The sequence below is a fragment of the Vicia villosa genome, linkage group LG2 (assembly GCF_029867415.1).
Source record: "Vicia villosa cultivar HV-30 ecotype Madison, WI linkage group LG2, Vvil1.0, whole genome shotgun sequence".
In the NCBI taxonomy this organism is placed as follows: domain Eukaryota; kingdom Viridiplantae; phylum Streptophyta; class Magnoliopsida; order Fabales; family Fabaceae; genus Vicia; species Vicia villosa.
This window is the reverse complement of record NC_081181.1, coordinates 167759620-167781299: the sequence shown is the minus strand read 5'-3', so window position 1 is coordinate 167781299 and position 21680 is coordinate 167759620. Positions and strand designations below refer to the sequence as shown.

Here is a 21680-nt window from a genome sequence, read left to right as displayed (position 1 = left end):
ACCAATATATTTATCCCACAAGGGAAAGGAATATCAGAAAACCTAACAAAGGAAGGAACAGGGTCTTGCGACCAGAGAATCTAGGTGCGGGAGTCGGTTACGCAAGGGGAAGGTGCTAGCACCCCTCGCGCCCATCGTACTCGATGGTATCCACCTATGTTTGTTTCTATCTAAAGGGTGTATACTATGTCTATGTCTAAATGCGAAATGAATGCAAAATGTAGGGAAAAGAAAGAATTGTACTCGCACGGGCCCTACCCCGCTGCCTACGTATCCTTTTCAGGAATCAGAGTTACCGTAGCTCGGCTAAAGATCTTCTGTTTGTTTTTGTGTTTTTTAGTTGGGCGGAGTTAACGCTCGCGCTCTTGCATAAGGGATCGCCTAGGATGCAATGGAGCGGTGATAACAATGCCCTTAAAAAAAGAGGGAAGAGAGAGAGAATTGGTTTGTATCTTTTAGGGTAATTCCATGGTGACAAGAACCTACTACAAGGCTTCGCACCACTTCCTTACTTTGTTTTAAATCTGACCATTTATTAGTGTTTTATGTGTTTTTGATCGGTGTTTTTTTATGGGGATTTTATCTGTGATTTAGATCATACCAAAAAGAGTTTGTTTTGCATATTTAGAGAACGCACATCGAGGCCTACGCCACAATCGTTTCTCTAAATAGTGGTTAAGAAATACATCGAGGCTTCACACCTCAACCATTTCTTCTCCGATAAGTAGGAATACAAAAAGGAGTTCTTTTGTGAATATTTAGAGAATGCACACCGAGGCCTACGCCACAATCGTTTCTCTAAATAACGGTTAAGAAATACATCGAGGCTTCACACCTCAATCATTTCTTCTCCGCTAAGTAGGAAAGAACATACATCGAGGCCTACGCCTCAATCATTTCTTTCCTACCATGAAATATAGCAACGGTATGATCTTCATCGATTTTTATTAAGTATTTTAAAGAGTTGAAAAGAAAAAGAAGATGAGAAGGGAACTATATCTAAATTCTAGTCTAAGTTGTCTATATAAGGGATTCAAAATAATAAAAGCTACACAATTTATTAAGGAAAGCTATACATGAGATAGGTAAAGGAAAATCAATATGCAACAAATAAAATCGAGAGCTATATCAAACAAACTATTATTCACAAACACACATACATCTATTAATTCTATACAAAAAAACGAGACTAAAAATCAATTCATAAGTCTATTAGAGAATTATTTACAAAGAAGTGTTAACCAAAGAAAATTCAAACATATTGTGAAGAAAAAGATTTATTAAAAGGATTAGAACAATTAAGAAAAATTAACAAAAATCAAGGCAATTACTTACACACCCTAAAATATCTAAAACCATTTTTTATGTATTTTTATTAGAATTTAAAAAAAATTAAGAAGCAAAAGTAAAAGAAAACAAAAAATTAAAATGAAAACTAGAACTAAACTACCAGGGGGTGCATTAGCATTTTCTATGAACTAAAATCAATTAAATGCATTCTGGGCCAAAACAGGGGGGTGGAGAAAGCATGGGCGTGAGGCCCAGTTTTATTGCAGGTGGTGCGCTAATAAGGCAAGGGTGTGGTTCCGAAATTATTCTAGGCCCAGTGTATCGTGGCCCAATGGCCAGCAAACCATCTCGTTCATTATTCCATCTTATTCGCCTTTATTCTTTATTCATCATGGCATTCATTACATGGCTTACATAAAATCTACGTGACAAATGCTGCAGCATAGAGAAAATCAATTGGTCAACTAATTTTAAAACAATACAAGACAATATAATCCGAGCCAGTGGTAGCTTGCCAACACATCATCTCAATGATTGAGATAAGACAAAGTGAGCCAGCAACTGGGAACACCGCCCAATGCGTGGACTCCACGTCAGCGGAGGAGGGATAATACAAACTGACTCAGACGTCGGAGATACCCTCCGGTCGTCCTCTCCGGTGAACCTCCGCCGCAGTTACAAATCAAAATGCCCAGAAACAAGAACAAATACCACCGTCCTGCTCGGAATTCGCCATAGATTCCAAATCCAAACCTTGTTTCATCTGATTCCTGCTCTAGCAAACTAACTGAAGACACTCTTAAAAACCTAGGTACATGAACTTGCATCATAAGCTACACTAAACACGACGCTATAATCCTCTCTACGCATAGGATCCAAACATAGCGCCATGAGGCAGGGGAGCGAGGACTAGCACTCTACATCAGAATCACGTTCAAGATTTGTATAGCATATATGTAACATAACAAGTACAATCAGCGACGCTTGTATACCCTATCACATGCTCAATGATGCTTAGAGAAACTAGGGACCATACCTGAAACGAATCTTGATCCACGCAAAGAAGATAATCCCCTGCTTCCTCTTGAGACCGTGAAGCTTGATGATGAGAGCCTCGCGCTTAATCTGGAAGCAATCACTTAGGAACCAGAGCAACGGAGATGGTGATGACTCTATGTAGACGTGGAAGGTGATAGCATGAGAGTGAAGACCATGATGATTCAGCGGTGAAGATGATGATTGTGTTGATTGCGAGAAGATGATGAAGGTGCGGGTGATGAGATTGAGGTTGGTTAACGAAGGTGACGAAGGTTGACGGAGGAAGATGAAGGTGGTTGTAGGTGGTGGAGGATTGAGGGAGAAAAGTTTGTTAGAAACCGTAACAAACTTCTGGACGTGAATAAAGGGAGAGAAAAAGAGAGTGAAGGAAGAAGAGGAGAGTGTGATACAGTGAGAGTGAGTGAAATGCGTGTCCACCTCAGAAATAAGTGCGTTTCCATCTTTTATAGTGTGTGTGCATGGAGGGTTATAGTGTGTGTGCGGTGCATTGTGTTATGGTGGTCCCTTGAATGCCTTCTCATGCAGCAACCTCACAATAAGTTGCACACTCCCCATGTCTATGGCATGACTTCAGGCACGCGTAACTCCTTATCCAGTCACTCAAAACACGCGATTCTTTGATATTTAGAAAGAGGACGTGGAGTAGAGAAAGTTCATATCGGTATTGACCTTGGAAGATGCTTTAATATCTTTAAATTTGGACTTACATTTGGCACGCCACCTACTTGTTTAAATGCTTATGCGTGACTCAGATTTTGGCCTGGCCATATGCGTGGCTTAGGCTTAGTGTGGAGGTCGATTTGGGGGCCCATAATCGATTCATTATCCACTCAATGGACTTGGTTCTTGTTTCAATGGATAGAGGGAATGGCAAAGAACATGTTTGTACCAAATTTTCTTTTATAGGGTCCCTGAATTTGCATAAAATTGGCTTCAAAGTTGGCACGCCACGTGCTCGTAGAAATGCGTCACGTATGACCAGGAATATGCCCAGCTTCATGACTTGATTCAAATGAAAATCTCCCATTTCAAACCTTGATAGCTCTTCAACCAAGCCTCTAATGAAAAAGTTTCCAACTACAAAGTTGTTCTCCTCCATGAGAGGAACAACTTTGATGTTGGAAATTTCTCCAAATAATGTCATTTTCCACGTGCAAACTGATGGTGAAGTGGACTGTTCGTCAAAATTTTTAAGGGGCACAAAATTTTCTAAGTATGGAACTTTCCACTTTTGTCATTTTTCTATTTTTGGCAACTTTTTGTCAAACCTCCGATTTTATTCGTTCTTTGACCTTTCTTGACCGATTTTCCATCAAAAGTTGATACTTGAATAATTCTTCCGATTTTGACCCAAAAGTCAACTGTTTTGATTTTCCTCCGATTTCAATGAAACTCCCGATTAATCTGCTTCTGACCAATGGAAATCAACTGAACACTTCCACACAAGCATCATGCCACTTCTCCTTACAAAATCAGCTCTTGGTCAATGTATTTGACCAAAAAGTTAACTGTGTTGACTTTGGTCAAGAAACCCTAATTCAGGATAATCAGATGAACATCAAGCTTGTACTTTTCAACCAATGCCTTGAGTTGAGACTGAGAGAACCCTAATCCAGGAGGACTTCAATGAACATAAAGCCACATGATTGCACCTCAGATCCATACATTTGGTAGGAAATCTTCTGCCATAAAAGCTATCCCTTGCTAGTCTCTGGTTAATACCAATGATATGAATGCACGGGTATGGATTATGACCTAAGTGATGTATGTACATGAATGTAAAGCCTAAGCCAGTTAGAAGTTTAAAGGGTAGGACAAATTTGGGGTATGACAGTTGCCCCTATTTAATCGTCTTAAACCTGAAGGTGAGATTGGCGCTAGCCTTTCGAACATTCGAGGTAGAAGAAGATTAAATATCAAGACCTGAAATTTGTCCTGAAAAGATGGAGTGATCTTTATTCTTTATTTTTTGTTTTGATATCTGCTGGGGAAAGAGAAATTTAATGTTGTTTTTCTGGTGGAAGAATATTTACAGTGAGTAATTGGAAGAAGGGTGGTAGCTTGTAACGTAGCCCAAGGTGCCAATACAAGGTTCCCAAAAGAATGGTTGTACGAAACGATGATCGAAAGAAAAAGACTTCGTGCGATTTACGACCCAACGTCAGGACTGAAAGGAACAAGATCTCGTGGCGATCTATGACTCAACATCGAAAGAAAATCTCGTGCGATTTTCCACACTTTGGAAAGGAATAAGATCTCGTGGCGATCTATGACTCAACATCGAAAGAAAATCTCGTGCGATTTTCCACACTTTGGAAAGGAATAAGATCTCGTGGCGATCTATGACTCAACATCGAAGGAAAATCTCGTGCGATTTTCCACACTTTGGAAAGGAATAAGATCTCGTGGTTCTATGACTCAACATCGAAGGAAAATCTCGTGCGATTTTCCACACTTTGGAAAGGAATAAGATCTCGTGGCGATCTATGACTCAACATCGAAGGAAAATCTCGTGCGATTTTCCACACTTTGGAAAGGAATAAGATCTCGTGGCGATCCATGACTCAACATCGAAAGAAAATCTCGTGCGATTTTCCACACTTTGGAAAGGAATAAGATCTCGTGGCGATCTATGACTCAACATCGACTCGACATCAGGGGACAAAAGAAGACATTGTGTCAGACGCTCATCAGGAGCTGAGGATACCTCGTATCGGCACCGTGGCTTAAAAAGCGTTTGTAGTGTGATAGCAGATATCAGGCAAAGTTTGTACAGGTAACAACTTTGAGGGGATGGGTCATTGTTCTGATTCAACATTAGCTCCTATTATCTGGCTCATGCTTTGTATGCATGCTTGAGTTTTTTATGGCGCAATGATCCATTGTGATGGATATGCTACGCTTTCGAGGATGCAAATGCTATATGCAATGGATTCTATATGCAAAGGGTGCCAAATAAAGGCCCTCGGTGGAACAGAAGAGTAGGATCGCCGGGGTCCGTTGTCTTGTGATCTTGAACCATCATCGTGAATTGATATTGGAACCCTACAGTACCAAAGATTATTGGTAACTGCGTTGAGGGTTGGAACATAGCCCTGCTGGGGATGAAATGATCTTGCTCGACTTTCCTTACATCCTAAGCTGCTTGGGGAACCATGAGTTCTTTGGGGGACCATTCTTTGTCTGCCATATTGAAGAGGGATATGGACCTTTTCATGTGCTCCATGCTTACCAGTACTGATGAATGATACTCTGGAACTTTCATGTGGGCTGATGATGACCTTTGTGACCTATCATGACGGCTAGATCCTGCAACCTGCACAGAAAACAACGTTCGGATGCAAATGGTGCCCCTTAGAGCACTTCTATGTTTATGTAACATCATGTTTCGTTTTGATTTTGTGATTATTATTCCCCCTGCTTTCAATGCAATGTTTAATAATGAATTAAATCACACCTCGCATGCGAAAAATGAAAAGAAAGAAAGAAAGCTTTCGCGTCAAAAGATCATTTTATTAATGGAATGCCCGTGAATAGGCTTCTATACAAGGAAGCAACTCCTAAATGAGGTAGTTGCGAAAAAGAAAATAAAAAGTAAAAAGGCAAAGAGCGAAATGGCAAAGAGAAATGCTCGGATTTCCATTAAAACTGATATTGCTACAGTTCCCATATCCTCGATCCTCTCAATGCTTTGCTTCAGAAGGATAATGATTGGATTGATCCACCCGTTTTGTCAAGAGCGTATAGTGGTCTTTGTGAAGGACATTCAGACTGCAGCCTCTCGCTTTCGATCCCTAACTTTTGCCTGGATCGCCCTTTCGGGTTTTCAATCCAGCGGGATGCCCCCTTTTTACCTAAGTCGCCCTTTCGGGTTTTCGACTTAGCGGGTTATTCTTTTTTTTGTTTTATCCCTAATTTTTGCCCAAACCTTTTTGGTTTGCCGGGATGCCCTTATTTTTGCCTAGGTACGTCGACCTAGCGGGTCTTTTATGCGTAGTATTTTTTGACTGAGTCTGAATTGACTGGAAGCGGAACGTCTTCCCCATCCATCTTTGTCAGGATTAAGGCACCACCTGAAAATGCTTTCTTCACAATGTATGGTCCCTCATAGTTGGGAGTCCATTTGCCCCTTGGATCAGTGTGAATTGGCAAGATCTTCCTTACGACTAGATCACCTGTGTGGAATTCTCGAGGCCGAATCTTCTTGTCATACGCTTTCTTGATCTTCTTTTGGTACAACTGACCATGGCAGATAGCAGATAAGCGTTTCTCCTCGATTAGATTGAGGTGATCAAGCCTCGTTTGAACCCATTCTGTTTCATCGAGTTTGGCGTCCATCAAGACTCTCAACGAAGGAATTTCCACTTCGACAGGTAGTACGGCCTCCATACCGTAGACAAGAGAGAAGGGAGTTGCCCCAGTTGAAGTACGAACCGAAGTTCTATAGCCATGCAAAGCAAATGGCAACATCTCATGCCAATCTTTATACGTTCTAACCATCTTCTGGACAATCTTCTTTATATTCTTGTTAGCAGCTTCGACTGCGCCATTCATCTTTGGCCGATAGGGTGACGAATTGTGATGTTCAATCTTGAACTCTTCACACAACTCTGCCATCATTTTGTTATTAAGATTGGACCCGTTATCAGTGATGATCTTGTTTGGAACCCCATATCGGCATATGATCTCTTTCTTGATGAAGCGAGTAACAACTTGCTTGGTCACGTTCTTGTAAGAAGCGGCCTCAACCCATTTGGTGAAGTAGTCGATAGCAACAAGAATAAATCTGTGCCCATTTGAAGCTTGTGGCTCAATTCGTCCAATCATGTTTATGCCCCACATAGCAAAGGGCCAAGGCGATGTCAGGACATTCAGAGGAGTCGGAGGAACATGAATTCTGTCAGCATACACTTGACATTTGTGACACTTCTTCACATACACGTAACAATCACTTTCAATCGTCATCCAATAATATCCTGCTCGCAAAATCTTTTTGGCCATAGAATGTCCATTGGAGTGAGTTCCAAAAGATCCTTCATGAATTTCCCGCATGATCAATTCTGCTTCGTGTCTATCCACGCATCTGAGCAAAACTGAATCATAATTTCTTTTGTACAGGACGTCTCCTGACAAGAAGAATTTGGATGCTAACCTTCGAAGCGTCCGCTTATCACCAATCGTAGCATCTTCGGGATACTCTTGCTTCTCAACATACCTCTTGATGTCGTAATACCATGGCTTTTCATCATACACATCTTCGGTAGTGAGGCAGTGAGCAGGGAATGCATGCGCAGGTTCTTTGTAACGGAGGATCGTTATGTCTGGCACTTCTTTAGGGGAGCTAACTCTGAACATAGCTGCCAAAGTAGCCAAAGCATCTGCCAATTGATTTTCCTCACGGGGGATGTGATTGAAAGTGATTTCCTCGAAAGCGGGCAGCAACTCCAAGACATAGTCCTCATAAGGGACTAAATTGGGGTGTCTTGTCTCCCAATCACCTCTTACTTGATGTATAACCAGGGCAGAATCCCCATAAACCTCAAGGATCTTGATTCTCATATCAATGGCTGCTTCGAGACCCATTATGCAAGCTTCGTATTCTGCGACATTGTTTGTGCAATCAAAGCATATTCTAGCTGTGAAAGGGATGTGAGTTTGACGAGGAGAAGTCAAAACTGCCCTGATACCATGGCCCATAGCATTTGATGCACCATCGAACGTGAGAGTCCATCGCTCTCCTGGTTCGGGTCCTTCATTATCATCTTGTTTCATGACATCCTCATCAGGAAAGTCAAACTTCATTGACTGATATTCTTCCAATGGTTGATGAGCAAGATGATCCGCAAGGACACTCCCTTTGATGGCCTTCTGTGTGACATACTGGATATCATACTCTGATAAAAGCATTTGCCACCGGGCTAGTCTTCCTGTAAGAGCCGGTTTTTCAAAGATGTACTTTATCGGGTCCATTTTGGAGATCAATAGAGTGGTGTGAGTCAACATATACTGCCTCAGTCGGCGAGCAGCCCATACCAAAGCACAGCAAGTTTTCTCGAGTAGTGAGTAGCGGGATTCACAATCGGTAAACTTTTTGCTCAGGTAATAAATGGCGCACTCTTTTCGACCAGACTCGTCATGTTGGCCCAGCACACACCCCATAGATCCTTCAAGCACAGTTAAGTACATAAGAAGCGGCCTCCCAGGAACCGGAGGCATAAGGATTGGCGGCTCTTGAAGGTACTGCTTGATCTTTTCGAAGGCTTCCTGGCAACGATCATCCCAACGGATATCTTGATTTTTGCGCAGCAGTCTGAAGATGGGTTCACAAGTGTCAGTGAGATGAGAAATGAACCTGGCTATGTAATTCAATCTCCCAAGGAACCCTCGAACCTCTTTTTCATTCTTCGGTGCTGGCATGTTCTGTATTGCTCTTACTTTATCAGGGTCGACCTCAATCCCTCGTTGGCTCACAATGAATCCGAGTAATTTTCCAGATCGCACTCCAAAAGTGCACTTGTTTGGATTAAGCCTCAACTTGAATTTACGCAAACGAGCAAACAGTTTCTCAAGATATACCAAGTGTTCTTCCTCAGTCTGGGATTTTGCAATCATATCATCGACGTACACCTCAATCTCTTTATGGATCATGTCGTGGAAAAGAGTCACCATTGCTTGTTGATATGTTGCACCAGCATTCTTAAGACCAAAAGGCATCACCTTATAACAATATGTACCCCACGGAGTGGTAAAAGTAGTCTTGGTCATATCTTCAGGAGCCATCTTTATTTGATTATAGCTAGAAAAACCATCCATGAAGGAGAACACCGAATACTGAGCAGTGTTGTCGACTAGCACATCAATATGAGGCAGAGGGAAATCATCCTTCGGACTTGCCCTATTCAAATCTCGGTAGTCAACACACATGCGTACCTTTCCGTCCTTCTTAGGAACGGGTACTATATTTGCAATCCAAGGAGGATACTCACACACAGATAAGAAACCAGCCTTCAACTGTTTTTCAACTTCTTCCTTGATTTTCAAAGCCATATCAGGTCGAGTTCGTCGTGGTTTTTGCTTTACAGGCGGACATTCTGGTTTGAGCGGTAGCCTGTGCATAACTATATCCGTGTCTAAACCAGGCATGTCTTCATATGACCAGGCGAAGATATCAACATACTCTCGAAGCAACTCAATCAACCTTCTCTTTACATCACTTTGCAAAGCGGCCCCTATCTTGACTTCTCTTTTTGCTTCTTCTGAACCGAGGTTGATGACTTCTATGGCTTCTTGATGTGGCTGAATAGATTTCTCCTCTTGTCTCAAAAGTCTTGCCAATTCCTCAGGGACTTCACAATCTTCCCCACTATCCTCATCAGCTTGGTCAATTGGATTCTCAAAGATATCAAGACGTGGAACTGTAACATTATCATTTTTGCTGGAATCCGAGCCAGATCTGCACGATGGATGATTTATGCCTTAGGATGCAACACATAAAAAGAAAAAGAAAAAGCTTTGCCATTTTTGAAAAAGTTTTTAAAGTAAAAGAAACAAAAATGAAAGAAATGGAACAGTAACTGCATGCGAAGATATGATTTTCATTCAATATTAAACAAACTGAAACAACATGGGGGGCCCTTCTTTATACAAGTGGTCAAAATGCTTAGGGCGAAGCATATGACTTATCGAAACAAGAAAATTACATCTCCATGAAAGTGACTCTAGGGATGTCCAAGATAGTCCAATTGTTGAGTTCTTGTCCAGGCGCAGCATGGAAAATGAATTTGGAGAGATCCTCTTCATCATCATCATCCACGGCGAGAACTTGACTTCCAGAACTGGTGCTTGCACTGACAAACACTTGAGAAATGGGGGGAATCACCTTCTTTCCAGGAATCATGCTGAGCTGAGTAGGAGAGGATGGTTGATACCCAAGGCCATACTTGTCTCGCTTCTCATGAACATCAATCAGCTTGCCCCAGGCACTATGGGGAGTACCATCTTCTAAGAAGGCCTTAGCATCATTTAGAGACGAGAGGGGTGCTCCGAGTTCCTTCTTATTCTCAACCACGGGGAGTTTATCAACCGACACAATCTCTAAGGCCTGAAAAGGTGTCTCTTGTATCTCTCCCTCCACTTCAACATAACGGTATGACGCCAGATTATTGACAATCAAATCCTCTTCACCAGTGATCACAACAATCTTGTCATTTACAACAAATTTCAAACACTGATGGAGGGTAGATGTCACAGCCCCAGCAGCATGGATCCAAGGACGACCCAAGAGGCAAGTATATGAAGGACTTATATCCATGACATAGAAGGCAATATAGAACATGTGAGGGCCAATCAAAACAGGCAGATCAATTTCCCCTTCTACGGACCTTCTAGAGCCATCAAACGCCCTGACACTCATAGTGCATGGTCTCATCATAATCCCATCCATACTCAGCTTAAACAAAGTGGTCTTGGGCATCACATTAAGAGAAGAACCTGTATCAATCAGAACTCGAGACAACACAGCATCCAGACACTTGACTGAGATATGCAACGCTTTGTTGTGTGCTCTACCCTCAGGTGGAAGTTCATCATCAGAAAAACCCAAACAATTACCAGCAGCAATGTTGGTCACAACCCCTTCAAACTGAGGCACGGTAATGTCTTGAGTCACGTGAGCGGAAGCCAGAACTTTCATCAGAGCATCACGATGAGCTTCAGAATGTACCAAGAGAGACAAGATGGAGATCTTGGCTTGGGTCTAATCGAGTTGGTCAATCACTTTGTAATCACTTTTCTTAATGATTTTCAAGAGTTGCTCGGCATCTTGGGCATTACGTGTTACAGGAGGATCAACAGCAACTTGCTTTCCTTTTGCTTGTGTACTAGCCTCTTTGTTAGTCTCTTTAGGAGGCGGAGGAGGGGCAGCAAAGATCCGACCACTACGGGTAATGCCACCAGTGCCAGCAATATTTGTGATGCTCGAATTACCCACTGGAGGACAGTCATACTTCTTCCCTCGAATATACACGGCATTATAACTCCAAGGAACAGCCTTAGAATTATTCACAGGAGAGGGAACAAGAGACGAGGTTGAAGGAGTCGAAGGAACATTTGGGACCTGAATAACCAACGGAGTCCTCGGAGCCTGAATGACCAAAGGAGTACTCGGAGCATGAATGACCAAAGAAGTGTCCTGAGTCTTTGATATCTCAGCAGGGTAGTAAGGGATCTCTAAAGTAGCCACATCTTCGACAGGAACGACCCTTTCCACTCTAAGAACACCTTCATCCCTTAGTTTCTGGATTTCCTCTCTCAACCTAGTGCATTCCTCAGGATTAGAAGAACATTGCAAACAGTAGTCATGTAGTTCACACAAAACCTTTTGTTGCATAAGATACTCTCTGACAACTGCTAGCGGCATCCTAACCTCATTAACATCATTTACCAGGATCTGATCATCACATAACTCAATAGCATTGGTCGTACCAGCATGAGGAGGCATAGGATTATTCTGCACATTAGGACCAGTTGGAGCGAACGAGATAAGCTTGTCGTCAAGGAGATCCTGAACCTTCAATTTGAATGCTCTACACTTTTCAATAGTATGGCCTGGAGCCCCTGAATGAAATTCACATCGAGCATTAACATCATAACCGGGAGGGAGAGGACTAGGTGGAGGTCCAAGTTCACGGAGTTGTACCAATTGACCAGCAAGCAACTGAGGGAGAAGCTGAGCATATGACATCGGAACCGGATCGATACGCCTATCTTGGAATCTTGTTCTTTGCGGGCCCCTTAGACCTTGAGGCCTAGGGTTCTGTTGACGATTCTGAGGAGCAGCAGCTTGTTGTTGTGGTACGAAAGGCTGTTGGGGTGCCATCCATGGTTGTGGAAGAGCAGCAGCATATGCTTGAGGGACATACGGACCAGGAACAGCATAAGGCATCGGATAATAAGGAGGTGGAACAGCAGAATATGCAGGAGCTCGGCCTTGGTCAACAGAAGCGGTGCTAGTCTCACCTTCCTTCTTCTTCACAAACCCAGAATACGGCTTCTTACCATTACCACTTGAGTTGCTAGGATTAGTAACTCCTTGAATGGTACCAGCTTTGACACAGTTCTCAACCCTCTCACCAATGATGACCACATCCGAAAAGGAAGGAGAAGTATTACTAACCATGTGCTGAAGATACGGCCCTTTCAGAGTTCCCATAAACAGATCAATCAATTCTCGGTCCAATAAGGGAGGTTGAACTCGAGCAGCAAGTTCACGCCATCTCTAGGCGTATTCCTTAAAGGACTCTTCAGATTTCTATGACATATTCTGCAGCTGGGCACGGCTAGGAGCCATAGCAGTATTGTAGTGGTATTGTTTCAAGAAGGCATCAACAAGTTCTCCCCAAGTACTGACATTAGACCTCTCGAGCTTCATATACCACTCTAACGGGGCTCCAGTGAGACTATCCTGGAAGAAGTGCATAAGCAGAGGTTCGTTCCCAGCGTGAGCGGCCATCTTACGGCAGTAGGAACGAATGTGAGTCTCTGGGCAGGTAACTCCCTTGTACTTATCAAAATCCGGCACTTTGAACTTCGGGGGAATAACAATCCCAGGTACCAAGCACATAGCAGCAGTGTCGAAACTCGAAGTTTTAGCAACCTCGACAGCCTTAAGGCGTTCTTCAAGAGCTTGGTACATCTTAGCAGTCTCGGTCAACTCAGCAGTGAGATCATGTTCAAGATCAATAACCTCATGGTGGTCGTCCACTACTTTTAGTGTCTCATTAATAGGAGTCTCTTTAGTTTTCGTCCCTCCGTCGACAGAAGTGGTAGGAACATCCTTGACCAAACTAGCGACGCTCTTTCTGAGTTCATCCTGCCCTTGAACAACGGCATGGAGAGTCTCCATAAGTTGGGCCATCCTCTCCCCCATAACATCCATATCCCTACGGAGGGCAGCTTGATTCTGTTCAAATTGTTCCATGATTCTCTTCTCGTTGTTTCTGGTGCGGTAAGGATGTAAGGAAGTCAGCTTTGTTGTTGAAGCAGAAATCTGTTGCTGCAAGGGACCCCAATTAGTTTCTTGTACAATAACCTGAAAAATGCAATGTGATAATGTGAATGTATGAGTGCATGTGTGCGTATGACGTGATGTGCCATTTTCAGAGTATCCAAGATTTAATATTGATCCAGAATATCTAACAATGTGACAAAAGATAAGCATCAAGAGAAACTAGTTCTTTTTATTCATAACAGAAATTTAAACTTGGGCGAGCCATACATCAACAAGATAGTTCAACAAAGGAAATAAAAGGCCCCATCCAACAAGTCTGGTGGTGGTCGAGACATACAAACTCAAACATCAATCCATCTGAACATAAAACAGAGGTCCTCCTTGTCTGAAGTGCTCGTCGCTCCACTTCTTAGTTTCATCAAACAGTTTCTTGGTTGCTTCTCGATCTCTTCCTTTAAGAAGGCTTTGAATCACCTCATCTTTGCGAAACAAATGCCCATCTAGCTTCTTGCAGCACTCCCTGAGTTCGTCACATCCTTTGCATTCTGGGAGATAATCCTTCTCAGATACGTCCTCCATACCCATCATTCGATCTCTGAGCTTGGCATTTTCTTCTGTTAGTCGAGTATTACGGAGGTGACTTCCTTTCAGTTGAGTCTCAATTGCCATTCTTTTAGTGGTCTCTTCTTCCAGTTTCTTTTTCAGATTCTTCACTTCAACTCTAGCATCCCTTTCTATCTTGAGCTTATAAGCTTTCAAGTCTTCTCGGTGCTCTCGCTTGAGTTTCTCTTCTGCCTCTTTCATGGCCCTTTTTAGGATCTTCTGGTGATCCTCGACAATAACAGTAGTGTCTCTCTCACCTTTTTCCGTTCTAGCCCTCTTTTGAACTCTCACAGATCCTTCTTTCAGCACCTTGGCTTCATGTGTCAACTCAACCCCTATTTGGTCCATGAGATGATGTTTTGGTCGCGCATCTGACTTCTTTTCGTGCAATTGGGTGCTTTCCATATTTACTGGGATGCAATTCTCAGTAGGCATAATGGCAATTGGAACCTTAGGCGGTTGCTTGTACAATGGATTAACCTTCGGGAAAGGCAACAGACGATCTTTAACTCTATCCTCAACCCAATCCGTGTAGGCTTGTTTGGCAACGGCATTCTTTTCACCTAGAGAAGTCTGATCATCTGTATGGATGCTATTCCAGGCACTCCTCACCTTTTCTAGACCCTTTGGATCGGTTCCTTTCTCAAAGCAAACGGATTCGAATATCTCTTTGTCTAAAGGCCTGTTTTCAAGTGCAAAACCCAACTGACGCAACGCTAGCTTAGGATTATAATTGATAACACCTTTTGTTCCTATGAGAGGAACGTTGTCAAAAGTACCACAGCTAGTTATAACTTTCTCCACGTCCATTCCAGTGGGACACCAGACAATGTCATTTCCAGTAAGCCCCATGATCCTTTGAGGCCATTTCTGAGTAGAAGTAATGAAAGGACCACTTGTAGGTAGGTGGGACTTAAACCAGGTGTATAACAACGGCAAACAATTTCTTATGGCTCCTCCTTTCCCATATTGAGAGTGAACAGAATAGTACGTATCGGCTAGCAAAGTAGGGATCGGATTCTTATCCACAAAAAGACATATAGCGGCCAGATCAACGAACTTGTGAATGTTAGGGAACATCACGATCCCATAGATCAAAACGGCCAGAAGGGCGTTGAAAGCCTCCCACATCTTTTTGTTGGCCAACTCTTGGGCCTTCTCAGCCAAGAAACTCATATAGAAACCATGGGTGTTACCATTCTTCTTCCAATTCCCAAGGACGTCTTCTATGCTCAAATAAAGAGCGTTGGCAATGTTGTCCAAATCAGGTTTCTCTGGGACACAAACGAAAGGAACCTTGTGTTGAATCTTGATATTGAGAAAATGAGAGTACTCCCCGAGAGTGGGAGCCAACTGATAGCCTGAGAAGGTGAAACAACGCAAGTCAGGATCATAGAATTGGAGAAGAGTAGATAAACCCCATTCGTCGACGTGTGAGTCCAAAAGGGTCAAGATGTTTCCATAATTCTCAGTGAACACAGTTTTATTATGACCAGCGATCAATCCACCCAATTGCTCCAACTGAATCAAGCCTTCGCGATGGAAACTGTAAGTGTGAGTACGCCTTGTAGCTTCTCTGGTAGCAGTCACGTTGTTAGCCATCCTGGATGAAAGGTAATAGCCTCGGATACCCTGAAAAATGGCATGCATATGAGAAATAATACTATTTTTCTTCTTTTCTTTTTTTTCTTTCTCTTTTTTATTACATCTTTTCTTTCTTTTCTTTTCTTTTTTTTTTTTGAAAGGTAAACATGCCATGATGTAAATGATGCAATGGAGGTTTCCCCACATAGGAGGAGTGTGTGTGGCCTCTGAATGAGATCGGACGTTGCAGGATCAAAGGTCCGGCACAGGCACAGTGAAACCATTAAGAACACAAGTCACCAACAGAACAGAACGGTCACCAACGGTACCTGTCATGTATATCCCTCCCCACTCACAGGTGAATCTAGGTCAGGGTAGGTCGAAAAAAGCCAACAGAGGATTGAAAGTAGGCGTAATCATACGATATTGCCTCTTTCAACCAAGCTCTGTCCGTGGATACATGATCGGATCAATCAGACATACGTCTTCTGTCCGTCATGGCCACTCTATTCCTAGTTCCTAAGGTATCACTCATGGCCTGGGTATTGGGCCTTTTACCTCATAGAACATCCCACCCAACCTGCAAAACAGAACAGAAGACCCCAAGGAACACAGAATATAATCCATATGCATGATGTGCAAACAGAAATAAACATGATATGCAAGCAGAAAAATAAACATGCAAACATATATACAAGGTATAGACATAAAAACAAATAAACACCCAGTAAATAAACAAACAAACGCAGGCTAGGATCGACTCGCTATGGATGGACCAGCAACAGGTCTAGCAACGTCCCCAGCAGAGTCGCCAGCTGTCGCACGCTCGCGAAAAAAAGAACAGAGTCGCCACCAATATATTTATCCCACAAGGGAAAGGAATATCAGAAAACCTAACAAAGGAAGGAACAGGGTCTTGCGACCAGAGAATCTAGGTGCGGGAGTCGGTTACGCAAGGGGAAGGTGCTAGCACCCCTCGCGCCCATCGTACTCGATGGTATCCACCTATGTTTGTTTCTATCTAAAGGGTGTATACTATGTCTATGTCTAAATGCGAAATGAATGCAAAATGTAGGGAAAAGAAAGAATTGTACTCGCACGGGCCCTACCCCGCTGCCTACGTATCCTTTTCAGGAATCAGAGTTGCCGTAGCTCGGCTAAAGATCTTCTGTTTGTTTTTGTGTTTTTTAGTTGGGCGGAGTTAACGCTCGCGCTCTTGCATAAGGGATCGCCTAGGATGCAATGGAGCGGAGATGACAATGCCCTTAAAAAAAGAGGGAAGAGAGAGAGAATTGGTTTGTATCTTTTAGGGTAATTCCATGGTGACAAGAACCTACTACAAGGCTTCGCACCACTTCCTTACTTTGTTTTAAATCTGACCATTTATTAGTGTTTTATGTGTTTTTGATCGGTGTTTTTTTATGGGGATTTTATCTGTGATTTAGATCATACCAAAAAGAGTTTGTTTTGCATATTTAGAGAACGCACATCGAGGCCTACGCCACAATCGTTTCTCTAAATAGTGGTTAAGAAATACATCGAGGCTTCACACCTCAACCATTTCTTCTCCGATAAGTAGGAATACAAAAAGGAGTTCTTTTGTGAATATTTAGAGAATGCACACCGAGGCCTACGCCACAATCGTTTCTCTAAATAACGGTTAAGAAATACATCGAGGCTTCACACCTCAATCATTTCTTCTCCGCTAAGTAGGAAAGAACATACATCGAGGCCTACGCCTCAATCATTTCTTTCCTACCATGAAATATAGCAACGGTATGATCTTCATCGATTTTTATTAAGTATTTTAAAGAGTTGAAAAGAAAAAGAAGATGAGAAGGGAACTATATCTAAATTCTAGTCTAAGTTGTCTATATAAGGGATTCAAAATAATAAAAGCTACACAATTTATTAAGGAAAGCTATACATGAGATAGGTAAAGGAAAATCAATATGCAACAAATAAAATCGAGAGCTATATCAAACAAACTATTATTCACAAACACACATACATCTATTAATTCTATACAAAAAAACGAGACTAAAAATCAATTCATAAGTCTATTAGAGAATTATTTACAAAGAAGTGTTAACCAAAGAAAATTCAAACATATTGCGAAGAAAAAGATTTATTAAAAGGATTAGAACAATTAAGAAAAATTAACAAAAACCAAGGCAATTACTTACACACCCTAAAATATCTAAAACCATTTTTTATGTATTTTTATTAGAATTTAAAAAAAATTAAGAAGCAAAAGTAAAAGAAAACAAAAAATTAAAATGAAAACTAGAACTAAACTACCAGGGGGTGCATTAGCATTTTCTATGAACTAAAATCAATTAAATGCATTCTGGGCCAAAACAGGGGGGTGGAGAAAGCATGGGCGTGAGGCCCAGTTTTATTGCAGGTGGTGCGCTAATAAGGCAAGGGTGTGGTTCCGAAATTATTCTAGGCCCAGTGCATCGTGGCCCAATGGCCAGCAAACCATCTCGTTCATTATTCCATCTTATTCGCCTTTATTCTTTATTCATCATGGCATTCATTACATGGCTTACATAAAATCTACGTGACAAATGCTGCAGCATAGAGAAAATCAATTGGTCAACTAATTTTAAAACAATACAAGACAATATAATCCGAGCCAGTGGTAGCTTGCCAACACATCATCTCAATGATTGAGATAAGACAAAGTGAGCCAGCAACTGGGAACACCGCCCAATGCGTGGACTCCACGTCAGCGGAGGAGGGATAATACAAACTGACTCAGACGTCGGAGATACCCTCCGGTCGTCCTCTCCGGTGAACCTCCGCCGCAGTTACAAATCAAAATGCCCAGAAACAAGAACAAATACCACCGTCCTGCTCGGAATTCGCCATAGATTCCAAATCCAAACCTTGTTTCATCTGATTCCTGCTCTAGCAAACTAACTGAAGACACTCTTAAAAACCTAGGTACATGAACTTGCATCATAAGCTACACTAAACACGACGCTATAATCCTCTCTACGCATAGGATCCAAACATAGCGCCATGAGGCAGGGGAGCGAGGACTAGCACTCTACATCAGAATCACGTTCAAGATTTGTATAGCATATATGTAACATAACAAGTACAATCAGCGACGCTTGTATACCCTATCACATGCTCAATGATGCTTAGAGAAACTAGGGACCATACCTGAAACGAATCTTGATCCACGCAAAGAAGATAATCCCCTGCTTCCTCTTGAGACCGTGAAGCTTGATGATGAGAGCCTCGCGCTTAATCTGGAAGCAATCACTTAGGAACCAGAGCAACGGAGATGGTGATGACTCTATGTAGACGTGGAAGGTGATAGCATGAGAGTGAAGACCATGATGATTCAGCGGTGAAGATGATGATTGTGTTGATTGCGAGAAGATGATGAAGGTGCGGGTGATGAGATTGAGGTTGGTTAACGAAGGTGACGAAGGTTGACGGAGGAAGATGAAGGTGGTTGTAGGTGGTGGAGGATTGAGGGAGAAGAGTTTGTTAGAAACCGTAACAAACTTCTGGACGTGAATAAAGGGAGAGAAAAAGAGAGTGAAGGAAGAAGAGGAGAGTGTGATACAGTGAGAGTGAGTGAAATGCGTGTCCACCTCAGAAATAAGTGCGTTTCCATCTTTTATAGTGTGTGTGCATGGAGGGTTATAGTGTGTGTGCGGTGCATTGTGTTATGGTGGTCCCTTGAATGCCTTCTCATGCAGCAACCTCACAATAAGTTGCACACTCCCCATGTCTATGGCATGACTTCAGGCACGCGTAACTCCTTATCCAGTCACTCAAAACACGCGTGTTATACCCCAAAATTTGCCCACTTCTTTTTTCAGGAAAGTTTCAATATGAAAATTAAGAGTCTCATATAAACATGGATTTTTTCAAAATATCCTGACATATGAAGAACTTGGTTTTCAGAATTTTTCTTACACAGTAACTTGGCTTACAGTGGAATTTATTCTTACGCAAACGCCAAATACTGTTCTTTACTTCACAAATACTATTTATTTATTTTACAGATAAATAGTACTAACACAGTTCATGCAGGGTTAAATCTTTTTGCAGGCGCAAAAGCAGGAAACTCACACTGTACTGGTAACAATTGTTTTTGTTTTCCCACTAACTTTTGTGCTATATTCCATTATTTTCAAAATCTTTTCAAATCTATCCTTTCAAATTCAAATCTCAACTTTATTCTATCCATCTCTCTTTTCCCAACAATACCTTACACTTTCTTTCAAATCTCACTACCACTCAAATTTCCTTTTGTACGGAATCACATCATTCCCCAACGTCTCTATCATCTTTCCATTCTATAAATACCTCTCATTCTTCCCACAAATCTCACATCAAATTCTAAATCATCTTTCAAATTCCTACCTCATAATCCATCATTTCTTCTTCCCTAGCAAAAATGGCAAAATGGATAGAAACACTGCTTCTTACAGTCGTCACCATTGCTACGGTGATCACAACTTTCTTCTGCCTACACAGTCCTGAGAAGTGTGGACCTGCAATGGTTGCACTCCCACTCCTCTACATGTTATTAATCATAGCATGGTTCGTCAACCGTCATTTTTAAAATTTGTCGTGTTTCTTATTTTCTTAAACGTACCGTTTATTCGTCGTACTTTTCAATATAGTATGTAATATTTATACTGTCAGTATTAAATGTTGTACTAGTTGTCATAATATTGCTTAATTACTAAGATAATATTTTGTGTATTTTCTGCCAGTCAAATATTTCTATTTCTGTGCATTAAATAATTTTCAGGTTATTATCGGTAATTTTGCCCGCATACCGTAAATATCAGTTATTTATTATGTTTCTGTTTTCTAACAAGTCATGTAAATAAATTTTCATGCTTCACACCAAACAAAAACAAAAATAACAACAAAAAAAAAAAGAAAATTAACTTTGACGGTTGATTTTTCACTTTAACTGCTGCTTCAGTACACGAACAGTCGGTTGACAGACAAACTGCAGACAGTACAATTCACAGTGATTTGTACAATCAATCAAATCAATCATTCACAATTCAAATTTCCAAGATTTTTGTGTTAGAAGTCTTCTGAATATCACATGATTAGCAGAAACTCAACACTGCAAAAAATCAGGTACGCTTAACTGCCTCCTATACAGACAGTCCCTAATCAGGGTTTTTCTTGTTTTAACAGGAGCAACAAGTTTTGAGAGCTCAAATGGATTTCATATACATCCATACATCTCAAAGTACCATCATACAAATTTTCAAACTTCAATTCACTCAGACGCACCGTCAGCAGCTCAAACAGTCAACAGACGACCCGTTTGACCAAAAAAGTCAACTGACAGTCAAAAATGAAATTTTTTGTCAAAGTCCATATTTTGTCAAAGGATTCAACATTTGATCATTGGATGATCACAATTCATCAAGGAAAGATCAAAAATCAACAAAACCCTAAGATTCAAAATTAGGGTTTTTGCCTGAAAAGTCAACTCAACTTTGACTGATCATAACTCTCTCATCCTTCATCCAAAAAATGTCAACCAAAGCTCATTTTGAAGGAAATTCAATTATCTTTCAAATGCAATTGATCCCATGGTCATAGCATTCACCATTTGAAAAATATGGCCAAAGACATTACAGGTCATTTTCAAAGTCAACAAAAAGACACTTTTTTCAAATGGACACACAAGGAGAACCAAAAATCATTTTGATATGAGACCAAAGACATTGGTTAGAGGACTCTTTGAGGTTTCCAAAAAGTGCAAGATCTCCTTCATATGACAAAAATTGAAGGATTTACACCTTGTTGAAGTTGGCTAAATTTTGGGAAAATGCATGAAATCAACATTGCTCAAAAATGTTTTTTTTCCAAATGAGTCCAAGTTTTTATGGTCCAAACATCTTTGCCATGTTACTATGGGCCTCCCACGACCAAGACAAAGCCCACATCTTTATTGGCCATTTTTTGCATAATTTTATCTTACTTTAAGATTAAAATTAAAAGGAAAATGCATGGATAATGGTTGCTTGGCCTCCAAGTATGACTCACTTCAAGGAATCTTCATTTTTTCTGCAAGAATTGAAGAGCAAGACAAGAGCATTGAATGGAGTCAAGCTTGGTCAACAATTCA

The 21680-nt window shown here is 41.4% G+C and overlaps 1 protein-coding gene across 1 annotated transcript; it reads right to left on the bottom strand.

Moving 5' to 3' along the window:
* Positions 1 to 1711: 1711 nt before the first annotated feature.
* Positions 1712 to 15562, bottom strand: LOC131650585 (uncharacterized). The gene is made up of 3 exons (XM_058920290.1): positions 14704 to 15562; positions 14218 to 14598; positions 1712 to 1725 (listed from the first exon to the last, which is right to left on the bottom strand). Exons 1-3 carry the CDS (start codon positions 15560 to 15562, stop codon positions 1712 to 1714), a joined length of 1254 nt encoding a protein of 417 aa, XP_058776273.1.
* Between the last annotated feature and the right edge of the window lie 6118 nt (positions 15563 to 21680).